Genomic DNA, 15,428 nt, shown 5'->3' with positions numbered 1-15,428 from the left:
AGCTTAGCCAGGGTAGGGTAGTATAGGAGCACCTTGGGCACCTAGCAAGGTGGATACATTCGCTATATAAATCCTACATCATTATTTTTATTACCACACAGGTTGATGACTAAAATGATTCTATGATTTGATATTTTTTTTGTATTTTCTTGTGTTATTCAGCCATTAGTAATGTTACTATCAGCTAGTGATGTCATGGTCCTACACTGTTCTCTGTATGCTCTTATAGGCATGGCACAGAGGTAAGCCTTTATTATTTGAATGGTCCTGTTTAACAAAGAGTTGCAATAGATTATCCATTCAATCTCAAATTGAGATTGATTGTGTTCAGATATAAAAGGGTTCCCAGCCTATCAGGGAAATCATGGAAAATTAATTTACTTTTTTCCAGTTAAGGAAAAATCAAGGAATTTGATTTACAAAATGCCTCAAATTAAGGAAAAATCAGGGCCTTGATCGGCCCAAAAATTGAAAGCAAAACATCATCCAATGAATTACTGGTTATGGTGGTATTGATTAGTTTTACATTATTATTTTTATACTGAAAGTACATGTAAGTCAGCAGCAACAACTTAGAAAACATGCGAAACTGGAATGGGTTTAAATAATTATCAGGGAATTTTTTAACTTCGTTGGAAAAATCAGAATTTTGTTTTCTTGAAAAGCTGGGAACCCTACATGTATATAATGAATTTTCTCTCAAATGCAATTGGAGTCTGATTTGAAACTATTGCAGGTCTTTGTAATACAGGGCCCTATTCCACATGGAGGTCAGTCCAATTAATGGAGGATAAATTGGGAACAAAGTTGGAGCATAGTGTACATTTGAAAAAATAAGATGCTTGAAACGTGTGATAACTACAGCTATTTAAATCTCTGATTATGAATTATATCACTGGATGTTGATGTAATGATGGAAGCTATCCCATTCTATTGCAAAAATGTGATTCATTTGCTTCTCTCTCTCCTTCCTAAATTGCATCTTTTGAGACTTTTCTGAAATAGATTGGTGAATAAAATGATTCAAGACAATATTTCAGACTGATTTTTTATTATCCAAGCTCAAAAAAGAAAATGATTGGGTAGAATAAGGGGTAGGAGTAATATCTATTTCAATGTTATTATATGCCTTTCAATAATAAATTTATCTGAACTGATCAATATTGATAATTTATATTTACAGGGTCTTGTTATGTGTAATAAAAACTTTAAAAATGTAGAATTCTTTTTTTCAATTTTGGGGGGTGTTATACATGATTTTAATGTCATCTCGCCTTTTCTGTGATTGAAAGCTCTAAAATACAATCTGATATTGGTCATTTAAACATACTTTTATAAATCAATTGAAAATATGGTATTTGTATAATATTAATCTTGATTTGTTCTTGATGATCTCTTAACCTTGTTTAGCCCTGATCCTAGAGCAGTGATAGGAGAGCTATACTGTGTGGAAACTCTCCTCAGGATATTACAAGATTATGATATTCTTTCTAAAAAGTAAGTTCCAAAGCAAATTTTTATATTCTTATATTTCTTCATATTCTTATATTCTTCTGAATGTGATTTCACAAATTAGACCTTTTGATGTTCCTACTAAGATTATGATATTCTTTCAATAAACTATGTTCCCAATCATGTAGAAAAGTATATATTTTTGTTCTCAAATGAGTACAATTAAACCTACTTTTTTGTATTCATTTTATTTCATTTCATTTGTTCATTAATTTATCTGTTCATTTATTGATTTAAAACCCACTTTTTCTGTTTTCATAGAATAATGTATCCCATTGAAATATATACTGTATGTGATAGACACATGTTCAGAAAATCAACTACTTTCAAATAAAGACAACTTTTCTGATATCCCTGGATGATCTATATCAACAGTGATTAGTTTGATAGTAAGCACCACCCAATGCTTTCGGATTACCAGGAGAGAACATATTAAAAATGTACTGTTTTCCTGTCTTTTTTGGTTTAGACTTGCTGCCAGTCTGTTGAAGGTATTATGTCTTGAAGAACAAGTGAGAGAGCAGGTGAAAATATTTGATGGCATGCCAATTCTTCTGAGTATTCTCCATTCAGATAACATCAGTCTACTCTGGAATGTGGTATGTAACTCATACTCAAAGCTTTGTATATGATAGAACAGGGTCTAGATGCATGAAAGTTACTATTATGGTAACTTGGCCATTCGATGGTAATTACTATGTTATGATGTTCAGCCAATCAACATCAAGGAGCCTATAGATGTCACAGATGGGTGGCAAAGTTACAATAATTATATCATAACTATTGTGCAACTGGGTCCTGGATTCCAAGTCAAATTTTCATTTGTATTTATCATGTTATATCTACCTGAAGGAATATTAATGTTTACAATCTTCAATACATGTATCTTTAGGATGCTTGTTGAATCCATCCTGTTATGTGTCTTTCCAAGCCAAGGAGAAGGATAAATAGATAATAATTAGAGTTAGGATTAGATTAAAAATAGAATCATAATTAGAAACAGAAGTAGAAACATTATTAGAATCAAAATTAGAAACATAATTAGTATCAGTGTAAGAATCAGAATTAGAAACAGAATTAGAAACAGAATTAGAAACAGAATTAGAATCAGAATTAGAAACAGAATTAGAATCAGAATTAGAAACAGAATTAGAATCAGAATTAGAAACAGAATAAAAATCAGAGTTATAATCAGAATTAGAATCAGAATTAGAATCAGAATTAAAATCAGAATTAGAATAAGAATCAGAAACAGAATTAAAATCAGAATTAAAATCAGAATTAGAAACAGAATTAGAAACAGAATTAGAATCAGAATTAGAAACAGAATAAAAATCAGAGTTATAATCAGAATTAGAATCAGAATTAAAATCAGAATTAGAAAGAGAATTAGAATCAGAATTAGAAACAGAATTAGAATCAGAATTAGAAACAGAATTAGAATCAGAATTAGAAACAGAATTAAAATCAGAATCGAATTCAGAATAAGAATCAGGATTAGAAGCAAAGGAAGGAGTGATAGTAGGATAAAATGTCTCAAGATGGTAGTCTTTCAGCGAAAAAAAAAAAATAGTTTTATCGCTGTATTATAATTAGGCATTATGCTCTTAAAAAAGATACTTTTATATCAAATCTGTACTTAGTATTAAAGGATCATAGAATAAAGAATCATTTTGATGTTTGAAAGTTGGTAGACCAAAATAGATTAGGTTTATTTACCCTCGCTTACTTATAAATGCAATCTGTGTATTCTACACAGATTACACTGGAGATAAAATAGAACTTTATCCTCTTATTTACTATAGAACATCCTTTGTCTTGAAAATAAAAACAGTAATCTGATTGAGCTGAATAGACCTTTGTGCATCCTGTTACCAAAGTCTACCACTAATTGTTAACATTTCTATTTTGTCTGAAAACTCTCTCACTCTCTGTCAAATACACATTTGATATTTGCGCAGGATCAGGAGATACTGACTTCTGTAGTCTATATTCATGTTCAGACATGTTTTCATTAACATTAGCCTTGAACAGAACCAAATATAAAAGGACAAGAAAGAGTGACTCATTTGTGCCTGTACATGAATAATAAATAGTAGCAAAAAGGTCTTGTGTGGCAAGCACATACAAGAAGTATGTGCTTGCCAAAATAAATTGTGTTGAATGCTCATTTTTTGCAAAGTTCATTGTGCATGAATTTGTACTTTGAAAACAAGTGACCCTTCTCTCGTCCCCCCCCCTTCCACCCTCCTCTCTATATGTTTAAAGTGCATGTGTGTCTCTTTCTCCCCCTACTCTGTCTTCAGAAAGTAGTTTATAAGTTAGATTATGCAAGAGAATCATAAGTGTTTTAATCACTGATGAACATTTTACTTAATTTTGATGCTTTGATTTTATGGAATTATTTACAAAACTGATTCCAGACTGTCAAAAGCTACTGCATTATTTGTACTAATGACATACCATTGGTCGGTCGGGAGTCTGTTATATTGGAGTGACTGAAGCAATATAAAGGTGAATGTGTTCTTTATCTTGTTGATTAAAATCTAGCTTTTCCATTTGTTTTGAAAGGTTTGGTGTATAGTACAGCTATCTCAAGACCAGGATGCTAGCAATGATGTCAGAAGTATGGGGGGAATACCCCTTCTTCTCGCACTCTTACAGTAAGTATTGTATGATAACCTATCTAATTTTGTATGGAAAGCAATTTTAATGTCAAGAACTGTTTTAACATACATTGTTTCTAGTAAACATTACCATAAATGTATGTATGTATTGTCAAAAATTGAGATAAATGATTTTCTCATTGGATATGGGGCACACATATTGTGTATATATTTCATAGCAGATATTTTGATAGCATTTTCTCTATTCATTAACAGTTTTCATTTGGAATAATTAAGTTCATTACTCCATCTCTAATTTCTTTATTTTCTATAAGTTTTCATGAAGAAACTTAATATGGGAATGTGTATATAGATGATAGATGAATAACTAACCCTTAGCATATCAAAGCTTTGTAGTTAAGTTATTGGATTTTCATAAAGTAGAACAATGAGAATACACATCAGATTTATTTGCCAATACAATTTTTTCAGTCATTGTGTAGCGTAAACTGCACAAACATTTTATGCGTATTCCTATCTTTCAACACATTGCATCTTTCTTGTTATAATTAATTGCATAATCTGTATTACTGTTGTTTTCAGTGATCGTGAATTCAGTTCTGATAGGGGTTCATCTCAAGCCTTGGCCAGTGCTAGTTCATCAGGCAGACATCACTCACTACCATTCCCTCTCCATGATAATGTAAGTCAAATTAAACAAATTCTCCTCAAGACGTTGAGTTTGGTTAGCACTTTTCAAGACCAAACATGTCCACAAAATAATACATAATATACTGTGAATCCTCTACATCGATCCATTCAGCAGTAACATAAAACATCTAGATTGTCAAAATCTACTGAAAAATTGCTTTCCTTGATTTACAAACTAGTGCTTTGATCGGCCATGCATGCAGATTAGATTTACTATTGTTATTAAGAATATTTGTTCTTGAATTATGCAAATGAATACTGCATGGATACATCCAACATGATCTGCAAATGATGGGTATTTGTTGTTGACTTTTTGCTCAGGATTTTCAGGTCATTTTTGAAAATGTGGGAAATTAAGAACCATGGTTCCTTGATAACATTGAATTTGAAGCCTGTGAGCAAAAATAAATGTTCTGTCAAAATTAATGCAGTACATGTATTTTTATGATTATTGCAGTACTATAGCTCTCTTATACCTTTAAGTATTACAGTTTTGTAATCAATCAACTGAGAGTGAGATTTTCTCAAATATATATGAACACAATACATCATACATTATGTAAAGGTAGCATACTGGATTTCACAGATAGTCTAAGTTTGTAAGAGATTTTTTATTTTACAACTTCAAGATTCATAATATTTCCTATTTTATCTTTATTTTGCAGGGAGATATTCAATTGGAGCATATATTATCTCTCAAATCAGGTCAGTTGATTGTATATAACCACATATCTAAAACTGTATCTTCACATTAGATTGATACTCTTTTCAGATCAAATAGAAAGTCAATATATAATTCATTGTTATTAAACTAATACTTTCTTTCATAAATTACATGTGTATGAACTACATTACATAATCTTAATGAGGTTGCATTTTGTAAAGTGGGTGATGATAAATTTGTTATTGATATTCCTTTTGGTAAGACATTTATCTACATTTGCTGCACTTGACCCTTGTGTAGTAAGAGCATTCCTAGTAGGATTCAGTTTTCAATGCACTGAGTGCTGCATGTTGCTAACAAATTAAAGTTGGAGTAGTAACAGAGAAAGTATTGTAGAACTATTGCAGGAAGTTCCTTCCTAATGTAATGTGTGCTAAATGAATGCAATCAATTGTTGATATTATTAGCAGTGTAATTTATCTTAGTTTCCTCTTTAATTTCTTCCAATAGCATGTTGTGCAGCTTTGACTGAACTTGTACACAATGACACAAATGCTCAGCAGATCGTACAGAACAATGGCATCTATAGCGTGGGTATGCTTATCTTTCCTCAGAAGACTTCTAAGAAAGCTGAAAGCGAGGCTGTTCAGACTTTACAGGTAAGTCTGAGATTAAGTGTAGTTTACTTTTCTAGTGTGAACAATACCATAACTGTAAAGACGGCTTTTAGTCTCTCTAAAAAGCTTTAAAATTCTAATTGATATGTGTATGTACCACATCTTTGGGAGCATTTTATGAGATTTTTTCAGTGCTTTTTGCTGACAGATATGTTAAAAGCTTCTGCAAGTCCTTGCATCTAACAAATATACATGTATAGTGCACCATAGGAAACTGGATAAATCGGCGCCTCATAAGTTCTATATAGTATTATTATTGGCTTAGAGACAACTAGTTAGTGAAAGTCATGGACAAACCTGTCAATTGTTCACCATAGGAGTCTCAAATCTCCACCTTGTTATGGCGAGTGTACTGCTCACAATAAGAACCACCCAAGCATTTATCATGAAATATAGGGTTCCTCGATAGAAAAAGTTCTCCATTCATGGATTTATTTATCCGTCTTTAACTTCTAATATTGGCATATTTGTTTATGCTAAGATATTGATGAAGAGCAATGAAACCTAACACAATCATGTTTATAGAAAAATATTTTATGCAATTTTCATTTCTCTTCATATTCACAGAGAAATTCTTTCCGAACGCTAAGGTTTCTGTTCAGTATGGAGAGGAATCGTCGTCTTTTCAAACGTCTCTTTCCACCAGATCTTTTTGAGAAGTTTATTGATGTCGGTCACTACCAAAGAGACATCAGTGCTTATAACAACCTTGTAGAAGCGCTCTCTTCTTTACCGGTAAGTACTGGTATATGAATGGATGATTATGATGATGAATTTAAAAAAAAAAATGTTTTGATCCCAGGCCACAGCGCCTATGCCATTGAGCAGGGCATGTAATCAACAGTGCTGTTTTATCCTATTCTGAAAAAATTGAAATGCAATATGCATATATATTTTTATATCAGGCTGATCTCTTGGACACCATCAAGGTGAATTTTGAGGAGACGAACCAGAACAAGGAACCAACCCAATCCATCTCAGGATATCTAGTCTATGAACATCTAGGAACTGGTGCCTTTGGTAGTGTCTACAAGGTGAGCTTATTATATTGCATCAAACATATTAATTTGTTTTAGCAGTCAGGCTCATAATTAGACCCTCTTTGGGCATAGAATGATAATTAAATCTTTGGACACAAAACAAAATAAATGACAACAGTATTGAGACAATCAGAGAGTCCTCATCCAGATTAAAGATTGTACAGGACCTACCCTTGAAAGCTTTGCTTTTTTGTATCCCTCCAGATATTGAATTTCAATATTATACAGTTATTTTGAACTTGGTCTTTACTGGAAAATGATAAAGTGAATTGAACACTGATTATGAATCTATAATTTGAGAGAAAGGATAAACTTCATCCTATTTGATGTAAATGTTGTTTATGAATAGGAATCTTGAAGTACTCTCCCCAAAAGAATACCAGCTGTCCTGGAGAGGGTTGTGCTGTTTCAGGTGCTGCCAGTGCTTCAGCTGATGTGATATCCTGTGGTGTTGTTCTTGGTGCACTATATACAGTGTGCAGATAGTGCACTTGTGTCCCTCTCTTAACTTCTGTTACTCAATTATTTTTCAGGTGAAGAAGAATGCCGGTGGCAATTTCTTGGCTCTGAAGGAGATCTCATATAACAATCCAGCCGTGGGTAGAACAGCCAAAGAGAAGGAGAAGAGTATTGAAAGTATAATTAGTGAACTCAGTATCGTCAAAGAACATATGAGACATCCAAATGTTGTACGCTACTACAGGACGTTTACAGAGCGTGAGTGCAAAATAACCTTCAATGTGGTAATGTTGTAATTATTGAAATAATATTGTATACTACTACAGGAAGTTTACAGAGCATGAGTGTAAACAAAATTTTACTTCTTGTATAATGGGGGGGACCTAAAGCTACACACTTTGTTTACAAACGATAAAAACTGCCAATTTTAATATTTCAACAAATTATCTTTCACTGATTTGTGGCAAACATTCTAAAGATCATAAATCGAGAAGAAAATATCTCAAAACTCACAAATACGAAAATCCCGCCATGTTTTCTGAACACCTCTTAAATTTACCGCCCGCTGTAGAAGGGGTCCTAAAGCTATGCACTCGATTTGTCATGCAAAAAAATTGTATTTCCTGTGCCTCAAATACTAAAATAAGTTCATATTATTATAGGAAAAAATGCAATTTAAGTGAATGTTGCTCAAAATTCCAGAGAGTTGTGGGTTTTTTATCTGCATTTTGAGGTTAACTGCAGCCTCTGTATAAAAAAAATTGAATAGGAATCAGTCGTCACTCTGCAGTCACAGTTCCACAAAGAGATTGTGCATTTGCAATGGAAAACTGCATGCGCGATGAGTGGTGCATAGCTTTAGGACCCCCTACCATACAGTCCTTGCAAAGTATTTTTGTACAAAAGGCCTTTAGTGTTGTAATAATGTAATGAAATTTATTGGAATGATGTATGCTACTACAGAATGTCGACAGAGCGTGAGTGTAAACAAACCTTTCCTCCATCAAGTGGGGGTTAGACATACAAAGAAGTTGGTTATTATCCCTTGGTGTCTGTTCAATCATGTAGTTAATCTGTAAAAAATGTCACTGAAAAATAGAAATAATATTTTTTTTTCCCTTACAGCTCAAGCAGAGAAGATGTATATTGTAATGGAGCTGATAGAGGGAGCCCCACTCTATGAACATTTCAACTCACTAAAAGAAAAGAATGAGCTGTTCTCTGAGGAGAGGATATGGCATATATTCATTCAAGTGAGTATTATTAATAGGATTACTAATTTTATACAATTTTTGTACTTGTTTGTTTCTGCTTTGTATGCATTACTGATCATAGTTATTACAAGTGGTGATTTGTATGAAAGACTGATGGGGAGTAATAATTATGAAAATTTGAATATTAGAAATATTTGTTTCAAAACCCAAATAATGAAATTATTTATGTTATTTTAATTCATTTTGACCCACAGATTGTTCTTGCATTGAGATATCTTCATAAAGAGAAGAAGATAGTACATAGAGATCTTACACCTAACAATATTATGCTTGGAGAGAGGGATAGAGTTACGATCAGTGAGTATCATCATTCTTTCAGAAGTCCAAGTTTTAAATGCTCTTTCGTTCTTGTTGAATGGGGTTGGACAGATTCACCTCACACTTGTGAATTCCAACCCTCCCCCCTCCTCAGTTTGTACAATCAGTGCTTCTCCGTTCCTTCTATGTCTTCTTAAAACGTCCCCTCCTAAACTTAAAACCCCTTCTTAAAACTTGCCCTTTGTGGCTCCTTGTATCAAACTTACTCCATGATAAATTCTATGATTTTATGTCAAAGTTACTCCCATCAAATTGTACAATTTCAGGAGCTTATAATAGTGACTTACCTTGTCATTAATGACAAGAATCTTGTTGTAAAGGGACCCAAGGATGCTTTTAATATGACTCTTATAGATGCAATACAAGTTTCCAAATCTTCAACTGTATTCTTCATCTTTGAAAATTTACTTCCAAACTTGCAAAATAAGATTACAATAAGACTGTCACTCATAATCAAAACCAAATAAACACCACATGTATTAAATCATAATACTTTCAGTGTGGCATTAATTATCTATAAAAAGGCCATACAAGGGGAAACAAAAGCATGAGGCCTGTAATTACCTATTTGATAATACATAAGAGAAAGGTGATGGTGATTATAATAATGCTTTACTTTATAGCACCAAAGGTACATATCACTCTACAGATTATTATGATTGATAATCATCCATATTTTCAAATGTATAGGTAATCCAAACCAAATCATATATCATTTTCTTGGCTAAAATATGACTTTATGTTTGATGTTACAGCTGATTTTGGTTTAGCCAGAGCCAGGCAACCTGATGCAAGCAAGATGACATCAGTAGTAGGAACCATACTCTATAGTTGGTGAGTCACAAAAAAACCAGGACCCTATCTTACAAAGAATTACAATTGATCCAATCAATCTCAAGTATATGGAAATCCATCAATGTCATAATTTTTCTCACAGAAAATCTCCACAATGTTCTGTGTAAACAAAGAGAAGCATACTGATTTTTAAGAAAACAGTGAATGTATTAATATACATCATTTCTAGAAAATAGTTTGAACAAACATGTATTTTAGATGTTGACGTTGCTGGCTTTCCATAGTTGCGATTGATCGGATCAATCACAACTCTTTGTAAGACAGGGCCCTGGTCATGCCTGCTTTAACAACTACCTATATTAAAGGTTTTCCTGTCCATAAAGACCACAAATTTAGTTTCCCTAGTGTAGTTCAATCATGGTCTCGGTCTAATCTAGTCTCAAATGTGGTTCATGAACAGTTCATCTAATTTATGAAAAGTAAGTGTATATTATACAAAATTGGATATTGGACAAAAATTATATATACATTGTGCTAAATGCCAACTAGACCAAATAGTTGTATTGAAAGGTTGTAGTTGAACAAGGATTATAAGATATGCCATGAAACAAGTGGGTGAGGACCAAGTGACAATTTGCCTGATTTGTAAAAGTTAGATTGTCCAAGAATCAGCTATTTACTCAACCACAATATCTCAATATAATACCCATGACTTAATGAATGTGTATTTTTTCTTAAACTGGTAATGTATTTCCTATTATGTTGATGATTCCTAATATTTCCTGTTTTGTCTATTTTTACTTCAGTCCTGAGATTGTGCAATCCACTCCGTATGGAGAGAAAGCTGATGTTTGGGCTGCTGGTTGTATCCTATATCAGATGTGTACATTAACACCACCATTCTACAGCTCTAATATGCTTGCTCTGGCCAGCAAGGTAAGAAAATATTTTCATATTCTCAAACAGATTGAATTTAATCTTTCATATTTTTCAGATTTTTAAAAAATGTGTAAATTGTGTTTATCTTTACTGCATGTGTGTGTGTGGGTTTTTTTTTGAGTTGGTGGGTGGTTTTTACAGAAAAGTATATAACAATCACTTAAGTAGGTGATCTTTCAGCACTTTTTTTAGAAATGATTTTAATTAGGGGTAGTTAGCAAAGCTTCCATGTGTGTGCTGTCTAGGGAGTAATATGCTTGCTTTCCTTCCAAATACCTATAATAGGGGATCATAAACCTAAAACATTTCCATCCTATTCGGAGTAACCTCTTACAATCTCAAACCTATATGGGGTGTAGCCGTTTTCACACTTATGGCCCATAATGCTAGGAAGGAAATAAATTGTATATAGGTGAAGGTTACGAGAAGCATAATCCCCAAGGTCTATGTGAATATATCCATCCTGTAATTTAGTATTATCATATTTAGAGTCAACTTTAAATAACTTACTATTTTATATCTATATTGTATCATATACTCATGTATTGTATCTTTTACAAATTATCAGTTTGAACATCATTGTGTGCTTTTCTAGATAATAATCATAATAACTGTAATTGATGACCACATGACCAAATCAACTCTTGAAGTGCTCAAGACACAATGACAGAAAGAAGAAAAGAATACAAACTGAAAGCTGAAGATATCAATTTTTCCTTTGATTTTATATTTATTAATTCAAGCATTTTTTTATAGGATAGAGTACATTGATTTTCATTGTTTCATAAATATTTGCTCTCTTTTTGTTTCTTTCAGATAGTAGAAGCCGACTATGAGCCACTCCCTGCTGATCAGTACTCTGACCTTGTTAGTACCACCATTAGAAGGTAAAACAATCATCACTCACCTTCCTCAATTCCACTGTCTTACGGGATGTTGCAAGAAAATATTTGCGATCAATTACAAATATTCTGTTGGAATTTTACAACTGATAGATCAACGTTAGCTGTAGCAAATCAGAGTAAACTTCTTGTTTGAAGAAGCAAATTAGCAATTAATCACTAATTTGCAATTAACTTGCAATTGGTCGCAAGTTTCTTGCAACAACCATATGTCTTGTTTTATAAAAGTGAATGACACGTCTTTAACAAAAGTTACTGAAATCATTCAATCTGATTAGCTGATAGTAAATTTGTTATAGAAATTGAACAGTTGTTATGATAACAATTAAGTCTTTATGCAGTGAGTGAAACATACTTATCCTTTATCCTCACACCAATCTCCTTGTAATGTCTTAATACTCTGTGTGTTTGTGTGTCTCACCTCTTTCTCCCTCTTACATTCTCTCTTCATCTCTCTCTCTCTCTAGATGTTTAACCGCTGACCCCGAGCAGCGACCTGACATTGTAGGCGTGGCAGGCCTAATAGCAGACATGATAATGCGTCACATGGATGGCCTTCGGACCACTCAGATCTCCCTTGAGAAGAAACTAGAAAGAGAACGAAAGAGAACTCAAAGGTATATTAAAACTCTCAGGAACTTTCCTTATACTTCCAGTATCCCTATCTCTCTAATGACCCACTTTGAACCTGCCATATCATTAAGTATGTGCAAGTCAGAAATATTTTTGTATTAATTTCTTGAACTGTTTGAATAAAATCTTGTTTTGGAAGAGATTCAGCATACTGAATTCTCTACTTCCCATTTGTACAGGGACCAATTTGTACCTGTAGGTAACGGTTATAAAAAGGCAAAATACAACTTTTTTTGCACTTCTTACAACCTTCATGTGCACATTAGTGTATTGTCACATGATTTGTTCCCAGTTTGCTGCCGGGAAAAATCATTGGAGCAAAGATGTCTGACAATGCAAATACTAAATCCCTAGTTAGTGGAGGATTAGTAAAGATTAGTCACGGCAGATTTATTTCGAAAAATGTTAACGGAGGGGGGGGCCAGATATTGCCTTAAGCACATTGTCCCTTGGATATACTGTCTGCATATTATGAATATTGAATTTATTAATGTTTGAATGTTCTATGTTTTGTTTAGGCACTACCATGAGGCGACACGGAATATGCAGAACTATCATCGGTTGTTCTTAGCTTCCCAAGAGAAGATAGATCGTCTAGCCAACCTGTCAGGTAGTGGAGGAGCAGTTAGTATCAAGAGTGATTCTGAAATCAAGTAAGAGTGGAATTCAATCTTATCTGATTTGTTTGGACAAAATCATAGTCAGCATATTCATAAATTGTCATTTTCATAAATCTTTGGGGTCTTTCCAAAAGATTTGTGTCTGACTAAAAATTGCACTTAATTTCACACTTGTGTATGGTATATGTGTTTCTGCAATAGTGAATTGTTGATTGAAGGAGTTATACTGCTTTGCATTAAAGAATTGACACACTTTTCAGCCAAGTTGGATCCAGTACAATTTCAGAATCATATGGACAATGGTCGGGCTCTCCTAAATATTGTGTTTAATCTGGTTAGATCCGCACCCGGTTGCTGTTCCATGTACATATTTTTCTGGTTGTAATCTTTCTGCAAAAGGGGAATCCAACTTCATCATAAAGTGAGATTTTGAATACAGAAGTTCGAATTTCTTCACAAAATTTCAAAAGAAACTCATTTTCACCAAAACAAATTTAGAAAGCATGATTACTTTCTAGGTAGTTCTTACCCACATTTTTATTTTCACTCTTTTTTGTTTTCCTTTTTAGTGATGTATTTGAGTCTTGTGATGAGTTATCTAGTACAGCTGGTAGTCAGATAGACCTTGGTCCAATCAGACCTAAACACATCTCAGTTGATACAGATAAGAGTGCAGGTAAGAACAATCAATCTACTATATTTCAAATTAAAATCCCAAGTAGGTTTCATTTTATTCCTAATAGGAATTCAAAAAATTGATTCAAATCAAATTAAAATAAGTTTAACTGAATTGACTTCAAGTAAGTCATTTAGTCATTTAACTCTTATTCAGATTGAAATGAGATTGGATTCATTTGATTGATATTAAACTGGATGAATTGAATTCAATTGCTTTACTCATTTGACTGTTTAACTCAATTTTCGATTGGACATTGAGTCATGTTTCCTCATCTTTAGTTGAAATGTATTCAAAACGTAATGTTATTTCAATTTTCATTGATTTGAATGTTTGTGTACCATATGTATGAAAATGAAATTATTGAATTTATTTGAATAGTATTGAATTGGATTGATTTTAATTGAATTAAACTAGATTGACTTTATTTAAATTGATTTGAATTAGTATGTATCCACTGGTGTCTGTTCAATTATTATAGAGAGTGGTATAGAGGAAGATGATCCCACAACCTGTGATAGCCTGGATAGTAGCTCAGGAAGCTCAATACTTGGTGAGTGTTTGTACACCAGTCTTCTTAACAAACTTGCATGATCTCTACATAATAACCTTTAACACTTGATACATTTTGCTGTTTTTTTAATGGTACTCAATTAGATTATCAACAAAGTTATGCACTAGGGGTGATTTTATACACTGAGTATACTGCTATAATGTTTTAAATTCAATTTAAATAATTCTATAGATTTTGCAGTGCCTCATTGTATTTACTTGTTATATGTATATGCATGATACTAAATAGTTGGTTCACTTTAGTTTATTGAGAATAAGATTATCATACATAATTTGATGTGGTTTTTAACATATTTGTGTGTCTATTTTTCTCATCTTTTTTCTTGCCCTTTTCTTCTTATTTACATTTGTGTTCATCTCTCTTTCTTTCTATCCATTCCTTTCTAACCATTTTTGTGTACATTTTCCCCATCATCTATTGCATTTCTTTCCTTTCTCCCTTTCACTCTCACTCTCTCTCTTTGTAACTGTATTTCTCTCTTCTCTCTGGCAATATTTCCTTAATCTCATCCTCTTTTATCATAATCCCTCTCTTCTATCACACCCCCATTTACATCCCTCTTTATCTTCTCTTTGTTTGTTTGCCCCCCTCTCTGTCTCTTCTATCTCACAAAATTGCCCTGCATGAATCTCTCCTACATGCTGTGTTCACACTCGCACCCTGGTTTGCTGTATGTAGGCTCTAGCCTTAATTCTACCACTAGTCATCATGCAGTGCCCCGCCCCCCAAACTCACCCCGTCCCTCCGTTCCGATCATCATCAAGAGACCATTCACTGCTGAATCACCAGGTTTGTTACCCCCCTTTCACAAACTATTCATCTACCAATAAATTATACAAAGAGTGATTTCAAGTTTGGTGTTAATCCTTTGGTGTTGGGTAATGACTATCACATCAGCACATTACCAACCGTTATTGGACAAGTCTTATTTAGTGTTAAGTAGTCCTAGATGTGATTTGGACCTCTTGTGTAAATTCAGATTAGCTGTTGGACCTCTGAAATTATGCCTCCGACACCTACACGAGATC

At 33.2% G+C, this 15,428-nt stretch overlaps 1 protein-coding gene across 3 annotated transcripts in view; it reads left to right on the top strand.

Annotated features, from left to right (window-relative positions):
- LOC121426249 (serine/threonine-protein kinase Nek10-like) overlaps nucleotides 1-15,428 on the top strand; it is a 51,296-nt gene that overhangs the window by 25,903 nt on the left and 9,965 nt on the right. For 2 of the 3 annotated variants that reach the window (XM_041622473.1, XM_041622474.1), the window contains exons 9-28: nucleotides 163-242; nucleotides 1,411-1,497; nucleotides 1,982-2,111; nucleotides 4,084-4,175; nucleotides 4,722-4,821; nucleotides 5,495-5,534; nucleotides 6,004-6,152; nucleotides 6,738-6,905; nucleotides 7,076-7,204; nucleotides 7,744-7,927; nucleotides 8,795-8,922; nucleotides 9,138-9,240; nucleotides 10,017-10,095; nucleotides 10,863-10,992; nucleotides 11,812-11,882; nucleotides 12,365-12,514; nucleotides 13,049-13,183; nucleotides 13,720-13,826; nucleotides 14,308-14,379; nucleotides 15,079-15,189. In XM_041622473.1, the coding sequence (XP_041478407.1) occupies nucleotides 163-242; nucleotides 1,411-1,497; nucleotides 1,982-2,111; nucleotides 4,084-4,175; nucleotides 4,722-4,821; nucleotides 5,495-5,534; nucleotides 6,004-6,152; nucleotides 6,738-6,905; nucleotides 7,076-7,204; nucleotides 7,744-7,927; nucleotides 8,795-8,922; nucleotides 9,138-9,240; nucleotides 10,017-10,095; nucleotides 10,863-10,992; nucleotides 11,812-11,882; nucleotides 12,365-12,514; nucleotides 13,049-13,183; nucleotides 13,720-13,826; nucleotides 14,308-14,379; nucleotides 15,079-15,189 (2,245 nt within the window). The remainder of the gene's footprint in view (nucleotides 1-162; nucleotides 243-1,410; nucleotides 1,498-1,981; nucleotides 2,112-4,083; nucleotides 4,176-4,721; nucleotides 4,822-5,494; nucleotides 5,535-6,003; nucleotides 6,153-6,737; nucleotides 6,906-7,075; nucleotides 7,205-7,743; nucleotides 7,928-8,794; nucleotides 8,923-9,137; nucleotides 9,241-10,016; nucleotides 10,096-10,862; nucleotides 10,993-11,811; nucleotides 11,883-12,364; nucleotides 12,515-13,048; nucleotides 13,184-13,719; nucleotides 13,827-14,307; nucleotides 14,380-15,078; nucleotides 15,190-15,428) is intronic. The other variant, XM_041622475.1, reaches the window with a different exon arrangement.

This window comes from Lytechinus variegatus, chromosome 13 (assembly GCF_018143015.1).
Source record: "Lytechinus variegatus isolate NC3 chromosome 13, Lvar_3.0, whole genome shotgun sequence".
NCBI lineage: Eukaryota > Metazoa > Echinodermata > Echinoidea > Temnopleuroida > Toxopneustidae > Lytechinus > Lytechinus variegatus.
The sequence above is the reverse complement of the archived record's forward strand: the minus strand, read 5'-3'. Positions and strand labels throughout refer to the sequence as shown.